The 24,654-nt window shown below is 36.7% G+C and overlaps 3 protein-coding genes across 5 annotated transcripts in view; 1 reads left to right on the forward strand and 2 right to left on the reverse strand.

The window, feature by feature from the left end:
* The first annotated feature begins 3,124 nt into the window (after window positions 1-3,124).
* LOC117243476 (serine/threonine/tyrosine-interacting protein-like) lies at window positions 3,125-4,790 on the forward strand. Its single transcript, XM_033510995.1, has 5 exons — window positions 3,125-3,292; window positions 3,674-3,754; window positions 3,829-3,980; window positions 4,075-4,263; window positions 4,337-4,790. The coding sequence occupies exons 1-5, from the start codon at window positions 3,254-3,256 to the stop codon at window positions 4,536-4,538; spliced, it is 663 nt and encodes a 220-aa protein (XP_033366886.1). The 5' UTR covers window positions 3,125-3,253; the 3' UTR covers window positions 4,539-4,790.
* Window positions 4,791-5,063: 273 nt separating this feature from the next.
* On the reverse strand, window positions 5,064-7,440 carry LOC117243477 (NPC intracellular cholesterol transporter 2 homolog a-like). 2 transcript variants are annotated; one of them, XM_033510996.1, is made up of 5 exons: window positions 7,379-7,440; window positions 6,632-6,771; window positions 5,605-5,715; window positions 5,332-5,516; window positions 5,064-5,251 (listed from the first exon to the last, which is right to left on the reverse strand). In XM_033510996.1, the coding sequence occupies exons 2-5, from the start codon at window positions 6,714-6,716 to the stop codon at window positions 5,168-5,170; spliced, it is 465 nt and encodes a 154-aa protein (XP_033366887.1). In that variant the 5' UTR covers window positions 6,717-6,771; window positions 7,379-7,440; the 3' UTR covers window positions 5,064-5,167. The 2 variants fall into 2 exon arrangements, with proteins under 2 accessions (XP_033366887.1, XP_033366888.1); XM_033510997.1 differs by lacking the exon at window positions 7,379-7,440 and adding an exon at window positions 6,846-6,948.
* Window positions 7,441-7,901: 461 nt separating this feature from the next.
* LOC117243475 (neuroligin-4, X-linked) overlaps window positions 7,902-24,654 on the reverse strand; it is a 261,837-nt gene continuing 245,084 nt past the window's right edge. The window contains exons 11-14 of one of the 2 annotated variants that reach the window (XM_033510993.1): window positions 14,303-14,636; window positions 13,690-13,953; window positions 13,037-13,199; window positions 7,902-11,947 (exon numbers count right to left, since the gene is read on the reverse strand). In XM_033510993.1, coding sequence (XP_033366884.1) covers window positions 11,798-11,947; window positions 13,037-13,199; window positions 13,690-13,953; window positions 14,303-14,636 — 911 coding nt within the window. In that variant the 3' untranslated portion in view covers window positions 7,902-11,797. The remainder of the gene's footprint in view (window positions 11,948-13,036; window positions 13,200-13,689; window positions 13,954-14,302; window positions 14,637-24,654) is intronic. The other variant, XM_033510994.1, reaches the window with a different exon arrangement.

Below are 24,654 nucleotides of genomic sequence, written 5' to 3' on the forward strand. Positions count from 1 at the left end.
AATCATCATGACACGATGCATACGTGACGCGTTAGCAGCAGTTGGATAGATCGTAATACTAAGAGTTAAGGTGGTCGTTTCTAATACATTCCCTCGGTGCATTTTTCTTCTCGGTGGATTGCTGAATTTGTCCTCGTGAACCTCGATCGCTCCCGATCGACGAATGGCAGAATGTGATTTCTTGTTGCTTCGGTGATCGCGTTTCTTGACGTTCGCAAAGTGGACATTGCCGAAGGGGCAACGTACCGGGTGACCTGACAATTAGGACTTGCCGGATTGGTTCTCGAAATAATAAGACTTGTTTTTCCTAGAATAGACGAGAAAAACGGTGGAGCAGTTAAGTCGCTTATAGAGTTCTAATAGTTTGAATTGAAAGAATTAAACAGGAGAAAGAAGAAGGAAAAGATAATTTATTTCAAGTTGATAATAATGAAATTGGATATCTACCAAGGAAAATTCGCGATTAGAATCGTAATAATACAATTGCCCAGTTTCATTGACATGAAAATAATATAATTATTGGGCAACTTGAGACTGAACGGAATTCAAGGAATAGCAAAACACTATTCCTAATTTCTCTACATTCCTAGGCAATTATATGGAGCGGAGCCTCGAGGGGGGGAAGGGGGCACGCACCGAGTGAACCAATAGATCCGTGTGAGTATCTCACAAGAAAGAAAAATAGAGAATCGGTACTATTCGTTGTGTGAAAATTTCTGTGAGAGAAAACGATTTTAGAATTCTTTTGGTGCGTTCACGTGCAAATAACCCAACGTTAATCTCGAAGGGAAGAATGACGAAAACGAAAAATACAAATGACATCTCACCATCGGGAAGTCAAATTTATTACGCATGGTGATCGTTGGTTCTGTGTGTCCAACGTATGCCTAGTGCTCCAGATTCGCGAACCATGGCTAGTGATTGCAACAATCTCGGTGCTGATGCCCTGAGGGCAATACGGATTCCCATATCTGCGAGCGCTCAACACGCCAACAAGCTTAGAAAGTAAACTTCCATGCAGCAGGACTACGCCGTCGGCAGTTGCCTGCTTAATTATTTAATTATACGGACCACGGTGGCGGCAACCATGTTACCGAGGAGAGCAAAGATCTAACAACCCCTATTTAGTGTAACGTGATGCTAGGCGAGAAGAGATATTTTAAAGTATCTTGTGATTCTGGATTCTGGACCAAAAAGAGTTTGAAATTCACTTGTATAACGTATGCTAGTGTTATAGCCTGAAACATCGTAATTTTTCGTTGAAAAAGAGAACGAAACGAAGGCGAAAGTTGTATAAATTTCATAATTATCGACTGGAAAGAGACGGAAACAGTGAAGTATATTAAGGAAAATAGCATTTGCTTATTTGGGAAATTAAGCACCTAATGTTTCATAATACCGTCCCATATTATGGAAACTATTATCCTGTACACATAATTTGTTTTTCCTATTTATAGTTTATCGACAATTAAATCTTCTAATGTTGCGTGACCATGACAAAGTGGATTCTATCAGCGTAATTCTGCACTGCGCTGTAACGATAAACGATAGATATCCGTAGAATGGCACCATTCTTCGACAGATCAAGGTCAAGTTGTCTCCGCAATTTATTATCTACAAGAAACTACAATGTACAAAGGAACAACCAAAGAATTCATGTTACGTTAACATATTTCGTTATATCAACGCCTCAAGCAACTGCTTCGTGTATCCTATCAACTTTCCAAGCACTCAAGCAACTCCAAGCATCTTTCAACTCTGCATGTTTAACGCTATCAATGTTCAGTCTTATAGTCACAGAAATTAGAAAACCAACAAGTGGATTTACATCCTACGAAAATTACCCCCAATTTACTATGACAGCCATCTTTTAAAGATGCCATAATTAATGCTTAAAGTTTTAAGAAACTACGATAGAATGAGTCTGCAATGTAATATCTTATAGGGAGACAATGATCATGTTGGACACCTCCAATTTCATGATAAGAATGGCCCAAGACATTAAATTAAGGCACGTATATAGTCACAGACTACTATTCGTTACATCAATTATAATTCGTGACCAGCGCGTTACGAAATAATGATCAGTCAGGCTGCAAAAGGCGAAGATCTGCTGATCAAAATTTACGCACTTGGTTAACGTAACAGTTCGCGCAAATAGCTATTTTCCACGGAAGCACGGGCACCGGCGCGTCTATGAAATCTATCAAGTGTTCCGGTAAAACGCGTATCAAGCACGCACACAGAATTGCGAACTGATGCCGCTACATGCATAGACTTTCATCGCGAAAGCGTGGCGATAGTTATAGAAAATTGTATTACGTCCCGGAAGAAAATACGCGCAGGTTACCGCAACAGGGAATCGGTGCCTCGTAAAATCTTGTATTAAACAGTTCGTAACTAAATTGCGTTGCCCAGCTCGTGTTCGTGGCCGAAAGCATACCGTTTCCCTTTTCTTTGTAGAACGGGAAATCTTTCTGCTACGCAATTCGGCTAACGATATCGTAGTTGCGCTATTTCTGAAGCGATTTTAATCTAATTTCCTCCAAACTCTTATCGTAATACATATCTTAAAATTAAAAAATAATTCCTTATATATTGCACTTGTTCTTGTAGAACGGTATTAAACTTATCGCATATTACAATAATTATTAGAATTGTAACATATAAAAATGACTAATTGATGAATAAGATAACTAATAGTATTATAACATACAAAAAAATAGATTATGATTAATAATACTTTATTAAAAATCAAATATCCGCCATTTTTAGAAAGTATCATTAAATTTTCCCTAAAAAGCATAATAAGACAATATATGCGAATTTTTATATAGACTTAGTATAAAATTAATTCCTGCAAGATCATACAACAATTCAACATTTACAAAGAAGCGTAGATAGTAAAATTAATTTTTCTATTTTCGGAAATCAATATCAATTAAATAATTTCTTTGGATTTTCTTAAGACAAAAGAATGATTATTTTATTTACCTGTAACTTATTTTATATAGTATAGCTTCTACTACTTTGCAATACATTATTCTTAAATTTTTTAACAGTAAAAAGAGATATAGAAATATAATATAATTTGGATATTCTACACTAGAGGACGCCGTAGTAGCTCATTATATTACAAATGGCCACTGCTTCAGGAAACAATATCGAGATCGCGGGAAAAAGCATATCATATTTCTTATTTTCTAATTTACAGTCGAAATTTTTACACGTTTAAGTGCGCAAAATTAGTGCTATGCTGTCTCTAGACAATAATGAATCTCATCAGGATAAGGTACACGGCCTGTAATATCGATTTTAAATTGTTATAAAAAATGCATTCTTTGAATTGTAGGTTATATTATTTGTTATTGACATATTTTTTCTTTTTGTATATTTTCAAATATGCAACTTTCGTCATTTTTATGTTTTATCATTTTTCTTCCGAGCTGGTAAGCTAATGTTGAGATTATGCTGATTATGTTGAGATTATGTTTTATGCATATTTCTTGTTTACATCTTTGCATTTGACATTTCTGTTAGTACTATTAAAAATAAATCTCGCTTGTAGTAGTTCGGATTTTTATTTATTGATAAACTTACCTTCTTGCAATACTTTGTATGTTGTGAGCTATAACAATTAACTATAAGAGACTAAAGAAAGAGTATTTTATAGGAAGCCACTATAGCTAAAGTACCTTACGCTAAAAAAGAAAAATCAAATGAATGGACATATACAATGAGAAGGGATATGCAGGTATATCAAGTGTAAATATTATCAAAAGATACATAAAAGATATATAGTTTAAATTAATAGTTATTTTACATTAGGAAGTGATACCTGGGTTATATCTTGGCCCATATAGTGCAGCTATCAAATCGCAACTACCATCTTTATTACAATCTGGCATAACACATATAATATGTGTTAGGCAAGACATAGAAGCAAATTTTATAAAGCCCAACTTTCCGGATAAATTTAAGTATGTAACCTTTATGACTTAATATAAGTAATTAACTAGTAAAATTGTTTTGGAAATGATTAATATATCAGAATAATTCATACCAATGTCACAGGTATCTTGTTTTGAATATTGCTGATACAGCAACAGAAAATATTATTCAACATTTTCACAAGGTAAGAACATTTATTGATGAAGCTTTGAACTCTGGAGGTCGAGTCTTAGTACATGGTAATGCTGGAATATCAAGATCTGCAGCATTAGTTTTAGCATATCTTATGGAAAAATATGGACTCTCCCAAACGTAAATTCCTACTTTTTTTCTTCTATTCGTCTTTGTTATTACAAAAATTATTGAAAGAGTATGATCTTTTTAGACGTGCATATACGATTGTACAACAAAGAAGGTTTTGTATAAACCCTAATGAAGGTTTCATGGCACAATTGAGAGAATACGAGCCGATATATCAAGCACAGCAAACATCAAGACATAGTTTATTGACACAAAGAATCAAAAGAACTATCCATCAAATGGATACTGAAAAAACAGAGGATAAATGTGATAAAATGGACAGTTGATGTTTCTTTAGTAAATGCTAAAGTTACCAAAAGACGTACTCTAAATTAAATAAAAAATAAACTTCATAAAAAGTAACGTTTTTTTACCTCGTCGCGTTTTGAAAAATACCTAAACATATGGGTATCTAATAAAATCAGGAGTCATATTATTTAATTTCTAATATAATATATAGAAATTAAAAATTTATTGCAATATAATTATCTTTGTATTAGATAAAACAATTATTTATCTAGATAAACAAAATACTACAGATTTAAACATTTCTCTTTTTAAACTAATTTATAACAACACACAGATTTTAAGCAATTTGTTTCACATAAATCCCCACTACTAACCTTACTTTTTATTTATTCAGCATTTAAGTTTGTAGCACATTATGTATTTAAAAAAAAATACATTCGCTTTTTGTTGCTGCAATATGATATTATATTTTTACGTTGCCAATGTTCTAATTTCAATAAAAATTGTATGAAACTTTTTTTATCATGTATATTAAGATAATACAAATTACAAAACATAGAAAATTAAATTTTTTACTCTTATATTTTATATATATTTCATACAACTTTTGTAATGTGTATATTTTTCTTCAAAACTAGAATTACAATAGATTCTGGATTAATATTACCTATTTGATTCGTGCTGGAATTAATATGCAAATAATATCTTCATTGTTCTCATCTTTGAGTTGCCACTTTACGGTAACACTGACCTGTAATTTAATGATTTATAGAATTGACCAATAATGTATTTGTAGCAAATATAGCTTAATAAACTGTCACTCTATAGTACCTTAGGATAGGATTTTAGTACCAGTAACGTATTTTTATAGTGAAATGTGGCATCACCCTTCTTTAAGGGACATTTAATGCCAGAATCAGGAGCTTGACAAGCATCTGCATTTGGCAATGGAAAAGGTATAGGAACATCCATCACAATACCATGCACAACTGCATTAACTTTTGAAACATCTTTATCTGCAAAATTATGTTTAATTTTTTAACTGTTTTGTGTTTGAAAGCAAACAGACAAAAAGAAATAGACATCTTATGTGAACATACTAACCAACTGTAAAATCGATATTAATTGTTGCATTTGTATTTGGTATTAAATCACATACAGATTTATTCATATCACAGTCCAGAGTTACAGACGTAAATTTTCCCACTTTCGAGCCTGTATGAAGAAAATTGTGTTATCAATAATTGTTATCATCTCATTAACATATTCTTACACTGTTTCGAATGAAAGTCGTTTGCTCATATTTATACACGTATATAAAACTATGTTGATAATTTTATTTATTATGATTAGTCATATGTACACCCTTTATGTAAACAAAGTTTCACATTGACAATTATAGAGAAGTTGTAGCCTCATGACTTTGAATTTCTGAGACAAGAATTTCCGCCATTTTTACGATCATATATTATTACATCAATTGTATGCTACTTAACCGATAATTAAGTGGTCTATTCAGTAAAGTGTGTTTTCTTAAAATGAAATAATTTTACATTTATTTGTGGTAGTTCTAAATTGTAAGAAAATAGCCGTTAGTGACTAATATATCATAAGATCAGCACGGTTTTGGACCATGAAATTTAAATGATAAAATATCTAACGCATGATTTCTGAATTTATTTGAATTATCTTCATAATAAAAATGATCAAAACAAAGAAATCTTATCGGTTATCAATCATGATTGTGTTTTGTTTATTTATTGAAATACTGTATCTATATCGCTACAGAAAAAATAGTTTTATTATTAAAATAAACGACAACTTCAATTATTGTTCTGTATTTATAAAGTACTTTATAATATTGCTAAGATAATCAACGAATAGTATTGAAATGTATATTCAACTGATTTATTATAACAATCATGTTTTCCTTCAGTTCTTTTTTATATGTTACTGATAACCGATACAGCACAACAAAGCTAATTATATACGGCACGTTATCAACAAGATGTTATATTAATTTGTGAAAAACAGAAATACTATTGTTTGTAACTTCTACGTGCTTCTTTTGTCGCAATACTGTATCGGGGAAAAAATATTCATAATTAAAAGTAGTGAAATCGAAACTTACCACAATCATCGATATCGAGGGCTTGACAAGTTGGTGAGAAACTCAGGTAACATAGGACAAGAATTACAGCAATCCTTCGATACATGTTGTTCGTTTGGAGTCCGCGCAGCTATTAAACTCGTTGTACGTTGTACGGAGCTCTATATCGAAACAAACATTAGCCTGCTATTCTCAGCAGACATCACGTCACTCACGCTGTTCTTACATTACGTACATATCTTACGCATCAAATTACTACCACCTACGTCTAATGATAAGTGTGGTATACAATCATATCGGAAACAATTTTAGATATATGTATATGTAGATGTACCACATTTAATGTTATGATTCGTACTTTGCATATTGCATTAAAGTTTGGTACTGGCATTTAATTAGAAATCTGAGCAAAGAGATCTTACTCAATATATTAGTGCTCAATTGTTATTTAACTATAGAAAAGATAATAATAAATGGAATTGAAAAGCAAGATACTCGTCTATAGTATCAATAATATTTGAGGATATAATATGCACAATTGCAAACGGAAAGAATTATATGTATGATACTGTTTAAATGAACTGAATTGTCGAAACTGAATTCGTATGAGAATAATTTGTACGAAGACGAGTTCGGATGCACGATTATAAAATATTCTGTCCTTATTTTTTATTTCATAATTAATATTAATTCCAATTACAACTAATGGTAACTTTATTCTATGCTAAATTGGTAACGAAGTGACACGGAAATGATAAAGACGCTTACGATGTATGTAGGGCAATGTTGGGGCCAAGAAACCCTGATGCGCCATCTCCGTGTGTCTGCGAAGACAAAAGGCATCGTGTCCAGCGTGCGAAAAAAACATGCACGCACGTCTACATACATATAGAGACGCTTGCCAACTTCAATCGTGAGATAAATCCTCGTCAGTGGATAAATATGTATGTACATGTATTAAATTACCTACTGTTAATAAGTTTTCAACTCAGTCGCGAATATTTTATCATATGGAACGCTCTAATTTTTCTCAAGGTCGGTATTTCAGAATGTGAGATACGAAATCTCGTATAATGTCAAGTCTATCCTATATTTAGTCAATGCTAATGTTGACCCAGTCAAACGGAAAACAAGGAACAATGTTTTCATGTAATGTTTCTTGACTGTAATTTATTTCAATGAAAAACATTAAAAACCACACTTAAAAGTTCCCATTACGTTGTTTAACTCATTAAAAATTAACAAGATTTGAATAAAACGTGTATAACTTTTGGGAAAAATATTTAACACATACAATTAATATCACCATGTATTTTGTTATATATTTACAATTTGATAACAGAAACGTTAAACATAACAGTCAGCCTTGCCTTCGACCGAAAGATCTGTTTCAGGCATTTTTCGATGGAACGCGAGGCCAGCTAAAAATCACATAAATATAATAATATTCGCCATAATAAATTCATTACAATCCATAATATGTGTATTTAATATATGTTATTTAAATTTCCTTAAACATCTGCTTAACCAGCTCACTATCTCTTCCCGTTGTTATTCTTTCCATTACCGATCATGGTTTCTTCTTAATTAAGTCTACTATTACTCGCTTCTTCTTTAGTCTTATATTCGGATTGTCCATACTTAATGATATTTATTACGTAACTTTTTCACGAAATTTCGCAAGTCATCTTAAAAAAGACTTTATTCGGTATAATGAACTTTATTTCCTGTTTCTATTCATTCACGATGATGCTGAAAATGACCGATAAATTTTTCAATCGTATCATACAACTTGGCAAGAACATCGTACACATCCTTTGATTTATTTTATTTTAATTGCTTAATTGTATGTACAAAAAACTTTGATTTTCTTTTTTTTCATATTAACACGTACTCTTCTTTTTAAGCTCGGCCTTCATGTGGTGGTTCCATAAAAACAAGATTCTAAGTGGCTTAACCATGGAAACTTCCTTTAACGCGTTCACTGGGTGCCTGGGTAATGTTCGTGATTTGAACATTTAAAAATGTTTCGCAAATTTTGATTCCATTTGTCGTATAAATAGTAATAGAAATAAATATATAATTTCGCTTTTGATTTGATTAAGGACAGCTTGATTAGTTGACAACAGTGAAAGTGTTAAATTCTGTTCGGTGGTTAACTCTTTGAAGCATATCCTTTGAATGTTCTTACGTTGCATAAAGTGAAGTGTTATTGAAAACTGTATAACATTTACTAATTATGGCATCGAAAAATGTATCTAACGGTGAATCAGTAAGTATAATAAAAGTTGCTTACATATTAGTACAGATTAGAGTTTTATATTCAAAAATTTATTTTTTGGTTGGTTATAACGGATCGACAAAAATTTATTAACAAATTACTTAAGAAAGTTTTTTAGTGTCTTTTTTATAATTTTACAATAACGTCTATATGATACACTCGTCGCATGATATTGAATTTTGAGCATTTAGAACAATGAAAAATAGATGATTAGGGTAAAATGGTGCTTCAAAGAATCAAGTCACATTGGAGTAACAGTCTCTTTTATTCGAACCGACCGACGAAATTCTTTTTTTACGTGAATTTACGTGTCCAGTGGCAGTGTGTTATACACGATAACAGTGATGTTAATTTTTATGTTACATCTATACGTATTTCTTTATTTTTACAAAAACATCACGTACACTTTGAATCCAATACGAATCGACTAATTTCTTTTATGATTTTTTTCTCTTTTAATGATTTAGCATTCTAGGGATCTTTAATTAGATCCACTTTCATAGTGTACAGTTTAACACGCATGTTGATTCGTAGTTTCGTAAACTGTACGGCCCGATTTACATTAGCGATTTAGTTATCTGTGATTACCGCTACTGTATAGCTTGATTTGCTCTACCGACTTAGCCATGTTGTAATTAAATGTTATGCAATGGCTTCTCTGATTATGAGATGCTGGATGAAATATCACATTCGAACATAGCTCGAACTGTAATCGAATTACCATTGAATGACAGAAATTGTTTCAATTTTCTTCAGAGCTAGATTGCCGTATCCTAATAACGAATCATTTGTTAAATCTTCTTTCTAAATAGGAAAATAACAATATTTTTCTCTATATCGTAACTAGGTAATTAAAATTTGAATAGGTGTAAATCGAGCCTTTTTCACGTGATCATTTATCATTCAATTTCCCTTCGCTTTCTGTATTTTTTCTTTTTTTTCTTTTTGTCAATAGTATACGTGGTAGTTCGAGTGAAACGAAATCTTCTCTCTGGAAGATTTCTCAATGTTACCAAAAGCGTAAAAAAGATGGTAATTACCCACACTCCATTTCACAAACGTTCATCGTCGGAACGGCATGTTTCGAAAGCGTCGCTCAGTCAGTTTGTTTTTCTTTCGTGAAATGGAATCGTTTCGAATTACGGTATTACAATAATTAATGGGACGAGGTTGAACGATATTGTTCATTGACGATCGAAGCTTTTGATTGACGAAAGAGAATTCATTATATCAATATATGTAAATCCAGATATTTCAATTCCATTTTTGTGCTTGAACCGAAAGAATTGCGATCTTTTTTGATTTTTCAATATTATTTTCATATACATATTGAATTAAAAACATTGTTATGAAGAATTTTGTACTTGAAGCATTTAATGGTAGTGTGGTGATTTCGGTTGTTCAATACTGTCCGCTTTTCCATATATTTCTTTATGAAATTTTATAAAAATTGATGCTTAACGATAATCTCCTTGTACTATGGTATATAAATTATGATACTTAAAATTCGTATAATTTTAATCAATGTTATTAATATCAAAATGAAATATCTCAGAGATTATAATAGCAAAAGATGGACGGCCCATTGTGTCGTATGTGTCAATAAGGTATCTGTTATCTTAAATCAAAGACAGAAATTCGAATTAATTTAACATTCGATTAATCTGTAGTATTTCCATACTTTACAATAATATCGTATTTAGAAATTCTTTGATCAATCAAAAGCAAAATCGAGTCGATTCGTCGTCGAACGCATTTTTTACAATGATGATTTGAGCGCTAATGATCTCGCACACTTACACTTTGTAACGTTTACAGTCAATTGTAGGAAGAATAAAATGAAAAACAGAATGGGAAAACGATTGAAACGGACGATCAAATTGTACGGGACACGAGTACATGTCTTCTTAGAAAGTAGCAAACATGTTTGGCTTTCACTTATGGTATAAATTCACTTTTTTGTCTTTTTATTTCATTAAATATATACAAGGAACATCTAACATCGTAGTGGATAGCGTTTTATACACGAGTCTCCATGATCGATTTCTGCTTTGAGCGTCTCTCTCCTTTCGTAATACGTAGAATTCATTATTACTGACTAGCTAGCTGAATGTACTCATTTGATTTCATTATGGAACGATTCCTTCTTCTTTGATTGAAGTACGATCAATCATAAAAAGAAAGTCGTCAATCTTATTTTCATGATCTTTGGGTATCGGAAATTTCCATTATATTCACGATTTATCTATCATTATCAATCACGATAAGGTTCTGGTATCCGTCGAAACACACGATTCAAGATTTTTCTTTTCATTTCGTTCGTCTAAAGGAATTTAAAGAGAAATCTACTCGATAAAATTCAGTTTCGAATTTCCCCTATTCGCACCTTATCTTGCAGTTCCTATATAAATGTCCTTATAAAACTTTTGATAAACTTCATTCTTTTAATCTTGCCACAATTTCATCATTTGAATTAGTTCCTCGAAAATTCCCACGAAGCCGCATTTTCTTTCTTCAAATTTCACGAGTACCTTTAACTCTTCTTCGTCGACGAATACCGGATTCTTCTCTTCCCTATATTCTTCGAATGTTCCTTTAATTTCAAGAAAAAGCTGCATTTACTGCCCCCCTCCGTTGGCTTTTGTAGCGCGTCGTCGTCAACTGGACGATGGAAATGGAAAACGGTACAAGCTTTCAGGCCAGGTACCAGTCGAGCGTTGTTCGCTGGAATTTCGATGGAATATTCCTAAAAGAATTTTTCCTCAGAGTGTTGTTTCGAGTATATCGAATTCATAGGATAGAACTTGACTGGCATTGACGAGACGCTGTATTTTTGATGTTATTTAGAGCAACGTCGATGCCGTGAGAACGTCCGGCACGACTGGTTTCGGAGGGGGGTCCAAACATCACACTCTCATCTCACTCATCGTAGCTTGGGACACACGACTCGATACGGTGGCATTCTGCAACAGGGGCTGGTTCTCGGGAGGACTCTTTGCTCGGGGGGGTGGTGGGGCTCTTGGTACTGTCAGATGTATGGATCCGTTTGGTGGACCCTAAAATTTCAAAATAGCGTTAGAAAGCAGAAATTTAATACTTTTTATTATTGCTAGACGATTGAGTCTAACCAATCTTTCATACGTGGAATATTTGTAAGTTTAGGTAATTTGAACGATAAAAACGAAAGGACCATTTTGATATTTTCTTAGGAAATAAAGCGATTTAGCGGAGCAACTTAATTATCGAGCATGAAAGACCAAAAGATGGTGCGATGTACTGTAAAAAATAAACGTCACATTTTGTATGTCGAACTAATTTTTAATTCGATCGTCACCTCTGTGAGAACGCCAGGAAATTTCGCTTCGTTAATTCGCAGCATGTCTTTCAGGAAGGTTCTAGAACTTTCCAAGGGAAATTGAAATTTTCGGCGAAAAAAGAAACGAAAATCGAAATAAGTATGAAGGAAAAAGACGAAAGTTGGAGATTCGTTTTAATGAAGTTTGTCGCCGTCGTCATCTCCACCAAATCTACGGAAATTCGCTAACAGGATAAAAGGGATGGTACCATCCGCCGTCAAAATAATCACCGCGCCGTGGAACGTCAAGAAGAAGCTTCCCCGCTGTAAATTTCACCTGGTCAGACTTTAGCAGTTTTAAAAGCTCCTTAATAAGATTATGAATGGAGCTTCCAAAGGCCGTAGCTCGTTAAAACAGCGGAAGTTTCTTAAATCAACATGGTGAGTACAGAGGTCCTCGATCTTAACGTCATGAACAAATTCGCTGTTTCTGGTTGATGGATATTACGAGATATTCCGTTTGTAGTATATCTTCTACGTTCTTTTCAAGACAAACTAGTTGATATTGAACATCGTGTTTAAATTTTGTTCGATGCGACGTCTAGATTGTCTTGATTATGGTGCAAGAAGGGTTTTATCTTGTTTGAAGAGAAATTTCGTACATGAGTAGGGCAATTTTTGGGAACGGTGTACAAATGAAATAAATGGAATCCAATAGAGCAATAAAAAGAGATTAATACAAAAACAAGGAGAGGTATGGAATTTTTGATTGACGATGGAATTTTATGAGACTCCATTCCTCTATCTAATTGCGATACGCAAACGTTGGAGTAAAATGACTGACTCTCACTTGGGTTTGTGCATTCATGTCCTGTATGACGGAAGCTCGGGGAAGAGTGGCATGCTGTTGCTGATGTTGCTTTTGATAATGGTGTTGATGAGGCAACGTGTGAGTTCCCTGGCCCTGTTGGAGAAGCGTGTTGGGATCGTTCGGAGGGCCTTTCATAACGTTCCTGGAACGACGATCGATCGTTACGAGCTTCGTAACAGTTACGGATTATACGTAATTATTGGTCAACTGAATGCGTCGCTACATTAACGTCGAACAAGAATCATGCAATAGGGTGTATTGGGGGAAAAGGTGGCCATCGATGATATAAATACGAAAGGGTGATATGAGAAGCTTATTTACAAGATGAAACGACGATAAAATGATGGATGGTATAATTTCTGATTTGATTACAAACTATTACAAACAAGGGATAGTAAAAGTATTGTTTAACATTAGGGAGCTTATGTGAGCATTGGGGCAAATATCATTAACGAATTTATGACCACCTTTTCATTAATCTCCTACATTGTGTCTTTAATAATTTCATTTACACCATCTGGTTAAAGCTAAATTAACTTTGGTACAATTTCGTACTTTCGGATTCTGTTTTGTGAATATATTTGCAGTTAGCGAGAAAAATCGACGTTACAAAGCTTTAAAAGAAGCTATACCTTCTCAGCATTTCGTTCTCGACATCGACGATAACTTGACCGCTTCCGGGGAAATGAGAATGCGGCGGAGGCGGTTGTTTGAGCTCGGAGAAACCTCGTGGTCCGCACTGTTGGTTTAACATTTGTTGCTGCTGAAGGCTTTTTACCTCGAGTCTTGTTTTGTCTCTTTGATAGTAAACTCCCGCAAAAATCAGCACATTCAAAATCAGTAAACTGCATCCGATCGCGATTGTCACGCTCAAAGCTGTAGAGTATGCAGCGTACCTGTAGAAAGAATAAATTATTTACTTCTTATTATTCAACCAGATTTCATTATTTCTATTTTATTCGCACTTGAAACTTGAATACTCTCTTTTGATAAAGAAATCAAGCATAGTTAACATTAGTTCTGAAATCTCAGAAGAAAACGAACCGAGAAATTTTTCTCAACTAGGGAAGCAGCTGTTTTATAATAGCTGGTAAAAATAAGAAAGACATGCGTTTATAATTGAGCAATTCTGGCTATCCGGTTTAGCAAATGCATAGACGATGTTCCAAAGATGCAAAGACAAGGAGTAGCACAGTAAGGTACTTTATTAATGTTTTCATTACGTTGAAATTGCTTATTACGCACCCAGCTGCATCCAGGCTGGCCAGAGTGTCTGTACTGGCGTTATGAACGTTCTGCAAATTCGTGCTCTGAATGTAGCTAACACACGTGGCAGCATTGTAGTCTGTGGTGGTTGGTGGTTCGGTGGTGATGTTCTTCCTTCTGAATTCTTCGCTAATCCTGCTCAGAGGATCCGGTCTCACCGAGCCATCGTACAGGCTAGGGTCCGAGTGTCCACGAAATAGATTGTGCCTGGAATCCACGTCTTCCATTCCAGCTCGATGGAGTTCCGGAACGAGGCGAAGCCAAACAGACAGCTGATGAGCTCTGTAATGATTCTTCATCTTTGGCCTCATACCTGAAAAAATAGGAGAGAAGTATAAAATTTGTATAAATAATTACGAAGAGTTTTTACGAGTGAAGATAGATAGAATCTTTTCCATTAAAGAAATCAATTGTTTCTTTTCCTCGTAATTTCTCGATCTTTGTCTTTTTTTCGTCGTATTGCTTTTAATAGCAAAAGATTCTGGAATTTATTGTTTACTTTTATATTTTAAGGGCTAATATCTCTCCATCAGTTCGATGGCTGATAAAATATGAATGACGCTTATGAAATCGTGAGTTAGTTGTACCGATGGTCCTTTAAACAGTTTTGAAAGACTTCTCGTGTACAATGCCATTAACGGCGCGCAAAACGAGCATCGGTACGCTTCATAAAGCGTGCTTTATTAAAAAAGTTTTAGAAATCGTCTGATCGAAATCTTTATTGCTTTCGTTGTATTTAACATTCTGAAATCTCCGACTAGCAATTAAGATTTCTTCTGCGAGGAGCTCTTCTATTCTATACGTTATAGTCAAAATTATCGGTTCAATGAGTAGCGCTTTTCAAGAAAAGATTTTAGTTCCAACCTTGTGAATGCTGGAAAAACCGCGTACGAGTTTCGTGAAAATTTCATTCGAATATAAAGACATTTCAACCGGGCGTGTCAGAGTTGAAGAGTTCCTTTCTGCTCTGCTTTCCTTTTTTCTTTCTCCCCGTTAGTATAAGTAAAGAACATTTCTTCGCTTAAAAATCCTACTTCTCAACTCGGAGATGAAGCAATGCCTTCGTATAATTTAGCAATGGTTTTGCTACGTTACGAAAATTGACTGGTTTAAAGAGAAAAATTCAAAGATTTTAAGATTCTGAAATGTACACGACTAGCTAAATAATTCTATCGTTCTATACGGCGAGAATTGTGGCGTAGGTACGACAGATCCGTTCGCATCTGCTTTTGATGTCCTGGATACGAGCGATTGTACAGTAGTTGTCGCGGTTCCGCTGCCGATTCTCTGTGACGGTGAACAGTGTCGAAAGATTGGACTGTTATTCGATCCTCCAACGGCTGGACACGGACATATGCCAGGTGTCATGGTCAAATGGGGAGGCGAGATATCAGCCGGAAATTTGGAAATTACTAGAAAGGTTACGGATAGAACCTGGTGAAATTGCGATCGGCATTGGGGAAACGTTAATTAGATTCGATTTTTTGCGGAAAGGACGGTTCAAAGCAGAAGTGCGAGTAATTAAAGCGGAACATGACCGACGAATTTGTCATTGTCGCGAACGAGAGAACGACCGGCGTGTGACAGCGTACGCGCATAAAACAATGAAATTAATGAAAATAATTCTCTACTTGCGTACGAAGTTCTATGTTATATATTATTCGCTAAAATGATAATAGAAAATTTTGAGGAAACCTATTTTTATATTTTCACTTGTATAAACGAGCTTGATGCTCCTTCCTGAATTACCGTTATTACAATGCGTTTCCATGGCGCGACCCGTTGAATTATCAAACGTATCCTCGCAACGGTGAAAGAACATATGCGAAGTTTCGGTCCCAATTAAACGCGAAAATAAATTATTAACACAAGCAAAACGGATTAAACGCAATTGAAAATTTATCCACGTGTTAAGCTAGAATAATCCCGTCTGTCCAACGGAAATGCAATCAAACAAAGACTAATGTGATTCCTTCGTTTTATTCGATGCTTGATCGAATTAACTCGACAATCCACTACGTTTCTATCCTACGTTTTATACGCGGGTAATTTTATGCGTTTTTAACTGGATACGCCTCCATCGAGCGACACGACTTAAATCTCCATGGGCAATTGGCAATTTCACATTAGATTTCGCGTACAAAAGAATTTACTGCTATTAAGCTGTTTAAGTTACGAACGTAGCTGCATGCCAAATAGGACGAGTTCGCTTAGCACGGAGAAGCCGGAAACAGATGCGAGAAATAATATTGGGTGTAGTTGTTGCGCCGCGTCTCTCCGTGACATTCGATTTCCGGTATTGCACGCGTCAAGATGCTTGATACTTAGAAGTCTGGATCATCGGCAATCCACTAGACACGGGATAGGAAAAATGAATTTCTTTGAGCTTAATGCCGTGTAGTTTGCGACAAGTGGCTAGAAATTTGGCTCTTTCCACACGGGATATTGGATAGTAGAAATATGTGAAAATGAAACTCGCGCTTGTCTATCGAGCAAAATCTATTGTACAAAGAAACAAAGCATCGTTGAAATATCAGTGTCAACTACGATAAAATTCGTTCGGAAGTGATTCAAAGCAAAACACGATAGCGACGAAATTCGTTGAACGGTGAATTCGACTGATAATTAATCTTCTTAGATTTTTTCACATGACACAACAACTGTGGTCGTTTGAAAATTGAGATTCACGGTCTCGTGAATATTTCGGATTTGTCGCGAGAAATTCGCGTGCTTCCACGAGAGCAACGACGCGGCGCTTCTTTTTCCGTCGGTTATCATCCGATACAGTTGACTGTTCCCGAGTGATAACGACCAACTGGACGTTTCGTTTGAACCGTGTACGTCTGATCACCGACAAAATTTATTTTTGTTCCGTGTACTCTACAGCTGATCGAATTGTGTGTATCGTTACGACTCGAAGAAGCTGTAAATCGATTCGGTTTATGATATCTCTATGTTAGAGATGGTTTACGATACGATTTTCTCTCTACGCTTGATTTCTTACAAGACCTTGACAGTTGTTTCTGGACACAGGATAGTTGTCTCACGATTAATGTATTGATTCACTGTGAAGGTTTCTGTCGGTCTAAAGTCTAAGCGCTTGATCCTTAAAATCTCTTAAAAACACGAGGTGGATATTATTATTAAACGTGTTGGTTGGTTTATTAAGGAGACGAGTGATAAAATTGTAATAGTCGATCGTATTAAAATCACTTTAAGTGCAAGTATAAAGATAGTACATATATGCCGGTCGTAATCGTCGCTCGCTCAATGCTACTGTTCGGCTCTACGCTCGCTATTCGACTGTATGACTCGCTATATTGATTCGCTATAATGACTGTCCTAGAGAGCACGTTCGTCTATTTGTATCAACCGGTGGTATTATAAAAGGTGCAAATGTAACTCTGGTTGACGATTACAAATAACGGCGATAATGTTTTGTTTGAAGTTTGTTTACCTTTGAACCTAGCAAACCAAAACAACGTTGGTATTCCAAGGCACAATAATATGCTTCCGTTGACTCATGTGCTGCTACAAACATGTGCATGCTCATTTAATGATAGGTCAAGATTATTCGGTGACACACCAAGATAATTGCAAGATTTTTACGAGGTTCCTCCAAGACCATTTCAAGATTATTCAAAGTTTATGTGAATATCGTTGAATATCCGAATTTGTATCTGCAGTTTTATGCATAAGATTCTTTTTTCTCGAGTTGCTAGGAGCGTTCTCTAAAGAGCGGAACTACGTGTTACCTGGAAAGCACCGCGATTCGAATACTTGAGATAAGTTTAATGTGATTTATTGCAAATCGAACGTGCTAACCGCACTTAAATATTGATGTATGCGGTGTCAGAAATTCTGGCCGCGCGAGAGCTTCTAGAAATTGGTCTCTCTGTATGGGTAGTCACGAGACCGACCATTCCGTATCCTCGGAATGTTTGACAACGAGTTCCGTAGATCGGGAATGGCAAACGCTTTCATGCGAGGATTTCCGTTCCTCTAATAGTATCGAACTTATCACGAGAGCATGGAAACCCGTGTAGTACGAGGTAGAAGAAGAAAAGCAGGAAATGAATTTGCGCACATTTTCACCATCACGTGAAAACGTTTTGACGCTTTCTTTTTCTCATTTCCCATCAGCCGATTCATCGAATTTCGATCCATTCAGCGAACTCCTTCGGATACTCTGGATTGTCTCTCGACACATTTTCCACGCTCCGCCGCATATGGAACATGGCATTCTATGATATTCTCCAAGTTCGACTCAGACTTGCTGATTTCTCTGTGCTGTGGCGTCTAAGAAGTATTATATTCTTTTCTTTGAATCGACGCTTTTAAAACTGCTCTAGAGAATTATTACACGAAGTAGTAAGTTTACTTGAATTTGTATCTCTCTTTTTTTTATTTGCTCGACTAAATGGAATAGAGAATTCTATGCAATTTTCAGAGTTCTTTAGAGTTACTTATTGAGATAACTCGGTTCCTCGGGTAAGAACGAAACTCTGGATGAAACTCTAGTTCCAAATTCACGTTGACGCGAACTAGTCTCTGATGAGGAGACACTTTAGTCGACAAAGTAATCCGGGAAACCCCGTATATGTCGTGGACACGCACGTATATATCCAGACCTAACGACTTATTCTTTTAAGACGCGCTAAAACTTCTGAAGGACGTCTTTCCTCCGCAGACGCTATATTCTCTTGACTTTTCGAGAGTATGCCTTACCCAGAAATATCCCGATGCTGGCTTCACAAAATAAAACGAATAGAAACCCAACGCAGTAGATAAGCCATGACGTAAACGTCAACACATATCTCATAAAAATTTTCTGCTTCTGTCGTGATGCGCATCATCTTTTCGTTCTTTGCTTCCCTCCCCCTTCCCCTCAACTTTTACAGTTTTCGTTCCGCATTTCAGGTAGCAGCTTCTCGAATTCTCCTTTTCCAATCTTTCTTCGAGTTTCGTGCTCTTTTTACTCATCGATAGCTTTTTAAATCCTCGCCGGAGTCATGTAAAGAGGAATAAAAGAAGTTGCTTGATATTCTTTATACACTCGTCACATCCATACTCGATCAACGCGACCGGAAACAGCTAGATTTCTTTCGAGTAACACCGTGTCTCAGTATAAAATAAATCCGTCCTTTCTTTTCCTGGATAACTTCTCTGACATAGCGTATCGTGGAATATGCGAATCGCGAGAACCATCCTTTTCTACCAATTAATGGAATCGGACGTCGGTTCAGTTTTTCAATTTTCACGAATTTTCTTTGTCATAATCTCAACGGAGATCATTACAGGAATTATAATTTTGCTCGTACACGGTAGGATCGGAGGTTCTTGTTGACTTTTCTCTATGTGTTTTTCCTCTTTCCTCTCTTCAGGAAGAAATTTCGTACGAGTAAAACGGATTGGAGCAAAGCGGATGAACGGAAAATTAGAAATAGGTTCGTTAGTTACATAGTGCATTTGTGTTATTTTCAGAACTATGGCTTTGAAGTTGGAACAACTCAGAAATATGGTTTTATATTTGACCTTTCAAAGGTTGGTGTGATTTGCTTTTTTCTTTGAGACGGGCAGCACTTCCTCTTGATTTAAACCCGTGAAACATTTTATTTGCGAGTATAGTCGGTTTGCATCAGATTCGGTTGGAAAACAAACAATATTTCTCTAGGATCGAGTTCGTATAATCTCGATCTTCTACCGGTGAACATTTTTTTCGAATTCTTTTGTAGATCGAGGAACTGCAATTTTTTTTAGGATTCATGTTTTCCATCTGTAATATTGGCGATATTAAATTCCCTCGAAACGCACGAGGCCAGTTTCCACTTCAACTTCGTCATATTGTATCCACGATATCTCGGATCTTTCTCTCAATTCACAATGCGTTTTACATTATCCGATGAATTTTTTAAATCGCCATCGTTTCCGTGTTTAATTCATGCGTCTTTATTAAATTCGACCCAGCCGCTAAAGAACGGCCTCGAGTTTCGTCCGTTAATTAAACGAGATCGCGCTCTCGCGTTCTTCCACGAATACTACCAGACGTTTGAAATATGATTTCCCTTGGAGAGACGTCTGTCCTCGTTGAGAATGAGTCTCATCACTGCGATCGCATTCAGAAAGGGTCCTCCTATATCTCGATGAGAATACAAGTTTTCTTTCCTTTGGCCAGGTTCGAAGAGCCGCCAAAAGCAAGGAAACAACCTTACGCGTCGCATGATCTTGGAATTAAATTTCCATATCGATGCCTCGCTGGAAATCTCGAGACCGTTCGCTGGATTTCGAATCTTTCGCAAAGGATCCTCGTTTTCCATTATTCTCTCCATGTAACGTTCTCTCGGCTGGTGTTTTTTGTTCGCGCAGCCGTACAAAGCTGTTCTTCTCCGTTGGGGCGTTACAAAACGAAACGAAACACCGTCAGAAATAGGTCCTCGAACGCACCTTTCCGGCCTTGTCTGCGAGGTTACGAGCCTTCGATATTAGATTGTTGTTAAGATTTGCTACAGTGGATTGACTTTATGACGCGCGCGTGACTTTTTCACCCACCAGCAGATTTAAGATCGTCGTGTGTGCAAACGAGTGTTGCGTTAGCACGGTGTTCGCGTTTATAGCCGATGCAGAGGTAGAGAAGTTGGAAATTCGAAGCGGGACCCGACTGTGTCGTAAATCCACGGGAACGTGCGCGGAACGTATGCGAATTTTAGATGGCTGCCACGGATATCTTCGTTATTCTTTAGATCAATGCGTCCCTGTCGGTAATATCTTATTTTCAGAGGAATATTATTAGTGAAATATCGAAAATCATTAGATTCCATTACCTATTACCTTCAGGTATATAGGAATTGGTAACAAGTTCGCAATTTCCAAGCGTTTACCTGTTCTTCGTCTATAGATAGGAATTCGTATCGAAATTGGTTCGACCCCGTTAGGTTTTCTTTCCACGATGTTTCCCCGCGATTAAACTTGTGGCCAGCAAAGCGACGGAAATTGATACAACGAGATTGTTCCTCGCGAGCCATCGGGTGCCAGCGTCGTCGACCAATGGGAGTCTGCCGGCTGGCAATGCCACGGCTTCCGGCAGAATTATTGTCGGAGTTGTTGCTATTAACGGAAATGCGGAACTACGAAACCATAGAAGCCGAGAGCCGTAGAATCGTCCTCGAAATCCGTGAAAGCGGTTACACGACGCCAAACGACCGTCTACTCGCAAATTGCATTCGCCTTTGTCCTCCTCTCTGTTGTTTCGTCGTTTCGTCATAATCGTCTCTTTTCTCCTGTTTCCTTTTCACCGTGTTTCTTTTATAGTTTTGTTTTCCCTAGTCACGTTAAGCCCACTGAACTACACATTCCGATAATTGTATAACTGTTTTAGCTTTTATGCAATGTTTCATAACATTTCACGGCCGATAGCTACTCGTAGAAAGAGAAGCGAATATTCGCGAACACTTTCAGAGAACATAGATTCTGATTTATGTCATAAAGCATGATCGCAGCTTATCATTGATTGATAGCTTTAATTTTCGCCATCGAACAGGTTCGTAGATGCTTTTGAATTTTATTTTTAAAAGATCCGATAAATTGTATTGGATTTTTGCTTGTATATTTTACAAACGTTGTAGAGATGTTTAGAATGGATCTTCACTGTCACATTGAAATAGCGTTTGACGACTTACGAAAATGAAAGATGATACCAGTTCTATTTCTACGACGCACAGCATGCCGTAGAACCGGCCGTGTGTGTTAAATGATAATGATGCTTGAAACTATCAGCGCTAGGCGCCATTAAGAAGAAGTGTTTCAGAAGTGAAATATAAAAGGGACGTAGACAACGCTTTTCCTAAGTCGTCGTTCCTAAGTTCTTCGCATTTCTAGAATCTTTAGCAATCAGGGCGATCCAGTTGCGCGAAAACTCGAAAAATCTTTATCAACGTGTTCTATGCTGCACGGGTCCACGCTGGCAATCCACTTCGCTAATTCGCTTCAATTTTATCGCTCGGATCTAAAGTTTCATTGAAATTCTCGAATATTTTTAAAACGTGTTAAAAGTTAAATAAAAAATTCCTATCGCGATGAAATCTTGATTTGTCTTAAAAGGAATTTCTGAGAGAAGTTTCTTCGAGGGAAAATGGGAGAAAGAAGATAGAAAAAGGATGGAAGGATCTGATCCACTTATTTACTCGCGGCCATTCTATTAAGCGTCGTTCGTTGCGGGACAACCGATCTGCTCGCTCGCAACATCGTCACGTAGCCGGTGGTTCGCATTTGTGGTAATTGTCGAGGTAGTCTCAGGGTCATAGGAATGGCCCGAATCTCACAGATCTGGAATCCTATGATCTCACATGTCCCTCGTTTCACCTTTATCCTCATTTTGCCCTTTCCCTTGTCCATTGTCCTTTTGTCGACCACCTTAAATGTCGTCTGCTTCTTTATATTATTCTTCGTACGTTCCAATTTTCTTTTCTTTTTTTTGATAAATAGACCCGACGCGGAGTTACTTAACGTCACCTACTTACCGTTTAATGAAACGATTCTGCAATTTTTACAATGGAATCGATCGAGTTTACCTAAAATCATCGGATAAATACATAAACAGACAGATCGAAGGATCAAAGCTGAACAGCCGATTTATGTGTCGTCGCATACTCTTCAACTCACGTCTAGCGATTTGATTTGTGTTCGTGCCAATTTGCTCCCGGGAACGGGATAAGCTTGCCCACCGAGGGGATTGCTGATGCCAGTATCGTGACTCAGGAATGACTTCCTACGGTGAATCCAAAAGCAGGAAGGATGTGAAGGAATGAAGGAGGGTAATGGAGCCCTTGGGGATGCCCGGATCGCCTTCCACGCGCCTGATAGGAAGCCAGTTTCTTGCCTCTGCCTCGAAATTCTACGCTTCGCTTGTGTGCAATAATCGTAATCGAGTGACCCGTGGTGACAAAAATCAATGCTGCAAAAAGGGACGAAACGCCAATGACAATCTCTTTTCCCTCTTTCCGTAGTCTGTGAGGAGAACGTGAAATTGTTTCGTCGGAATAGTAATCGGGTTTGATGGGAGCAGTTTCCGTTTTAATCTGTGACCGTCGTTAAAGTTACGAGTCTTCCTGACGCGTGATCGTCGTCCAGTTTTCACCGGAGCTAACTCCTTGACCCGAATCTCATTTTCTCTCCCCTTTGCTCTGCCGCGTATTTAGATTTCTTGAGCGTTGAAATTGTGTACTCATTGTCACGCGTCGATCGTCGTTCGACTTCTAAACCGATTTAGCTGACCTGGTTCTTTTCGCTTTTCGCTGACTCTATTGTCCTCTTTATTCTTAAATAGACGCAGCTCTTCCTTAAGAATCAATCATATCTTAAGTCGTGATGTACCGAGCTTTCGTTTCTTAATTTTCGAGGATCTTTAAACTGTTACAGAGAATTTGCAATTTCTTCTTCCGCAGCATTTCATTCTTTAGACTTTTCTAACGATAGCCATGCTGCGTTCTTAATCCGTTCATCTTCCATCTTGATTTCTATTATACGATGGAGAAGAATTCCACGCTGTGGAACGCAGAGGAGCTAGCTAAACTCATGGACCACTAATTCGTGGTTTTTGGGGCGGACGCGACTCGCTACTTCTCTAATTAGAAGTCTCTTTCTCGACTTCCTCGACTAAGTCGCGTATCCTCTCTGTTAGAAATCCTTCTGACGTCTTATTGCACCAGTTTTCGTGCTGAAGCAAGGCCACACCGAGGGAAACGCCGAGGATGCAACGTCCAGCGTGTTATTTAATTAGTATTATTACGTGCTGTTCGAACGGAATTCTTATAGCGATGACGGCACAGCTCTCGTAACATGTTACGCTTGTGATAATTTGGAAAAATTAAATGCGATACCAGGGACAAGCACGCTGTTTCTCGTTTCTTTCATCATTCTCTGCAATTACTTTTCTCCCTTTTTCTTTTTCTTCTGCACCGGTTCCTTACCTTTCTTCCAGTTACCAGTGCAATGAATTTCTCGCGGCTCACGAGTATTCTCCAGCAAACCATAACGAGGAAAGTTCCGTACGAGATAACTTAAAGAGGATAATACAGCCCCTGAAACGATTCTATCCATCTCGTGGAAAGCTCATGGTGGATTATTGGCGTGTGAATACGCAAACGAATCTTTATATCCTTTTCCTCTTCCAAGAATATATCACGAAAAGAGGGTGCGTGCCCTCCCTCTTTTTTCATTTCAGGTAATTTCGAGTCTCGAAAATGGGACATATCGATCATGTTGCTTATATTTCACCCTACACGATTATTCCTTCACGACTATTTGTTTTCAATTTATCATCGTGGGATGCTATT

Source organism: Bombus vosnesenskii, unplaced genomic scaffold (assembly GCF_011952255.1).
Source record: "Bombus vosnesenskii isolate JDL3184/JDL3185 unplaced genomic scaffold, Bvos_JDL3184-5_v1.1 scf7180000013266, whole genome shotgun sequence".
NCBI classification, from domain to species: Eukaryota; Metazoa; Arthropoda; class Insecta; order Hymenoptera; family Apidae; genus Bombus; species Bombus vosnesenskii.

What these genes read in the sequence shown, in the direction of transcription:
- LOC117243477 (XM_033510996.1), bottom strand. Translation starts at nt 6,716, where the DNA reads ATGTATCGAAGGATTGCTGTAATTCTTGTCCTATGTTACCTGAGTTTC. An exon ending in TAATATCGATTTTACAGTTG is followed by an intron (nt 5,517 to 5,604) that starts GTTAGTATGTTC and finishes ATAATTTTGCAG; the next exon opens with ATAAAGATGTTTCAAAAGTT. An exon ending in TACTAAAATCCTATCCTAAG is followed by an intron (nt 5,252 to 5,331) that starts GTACTATAGAGT and finishes ATTAAATTACAG; the next exon opens with GTCAGTGTTACCGTAAAGTG.
- LOC117243476 (XM_033510995.1), top strand. Translation starts at nt 3,254, where the DNA reads ATGCTGTCTCTAGACAATAATGAATCTCATCAGGATAAG. An exon ending in ATGAATCTCATCAGGATAAG is followed by an intron (nt 3,293 to 3,673) that starts GTACACGGCCTG and finishes AGTATTTTATAG; the next exon opens with GAAGCCACTATAGCTAAAGT. An exon ending in AAATATGGACTCTCCCAAAC is followed by an intron (nt 4,264 to 4,336) that starts GTAAATTCCTAC and finishes TGATCTTTTTAG; the next exon opens with ACGTGCATATACGATTGTAC.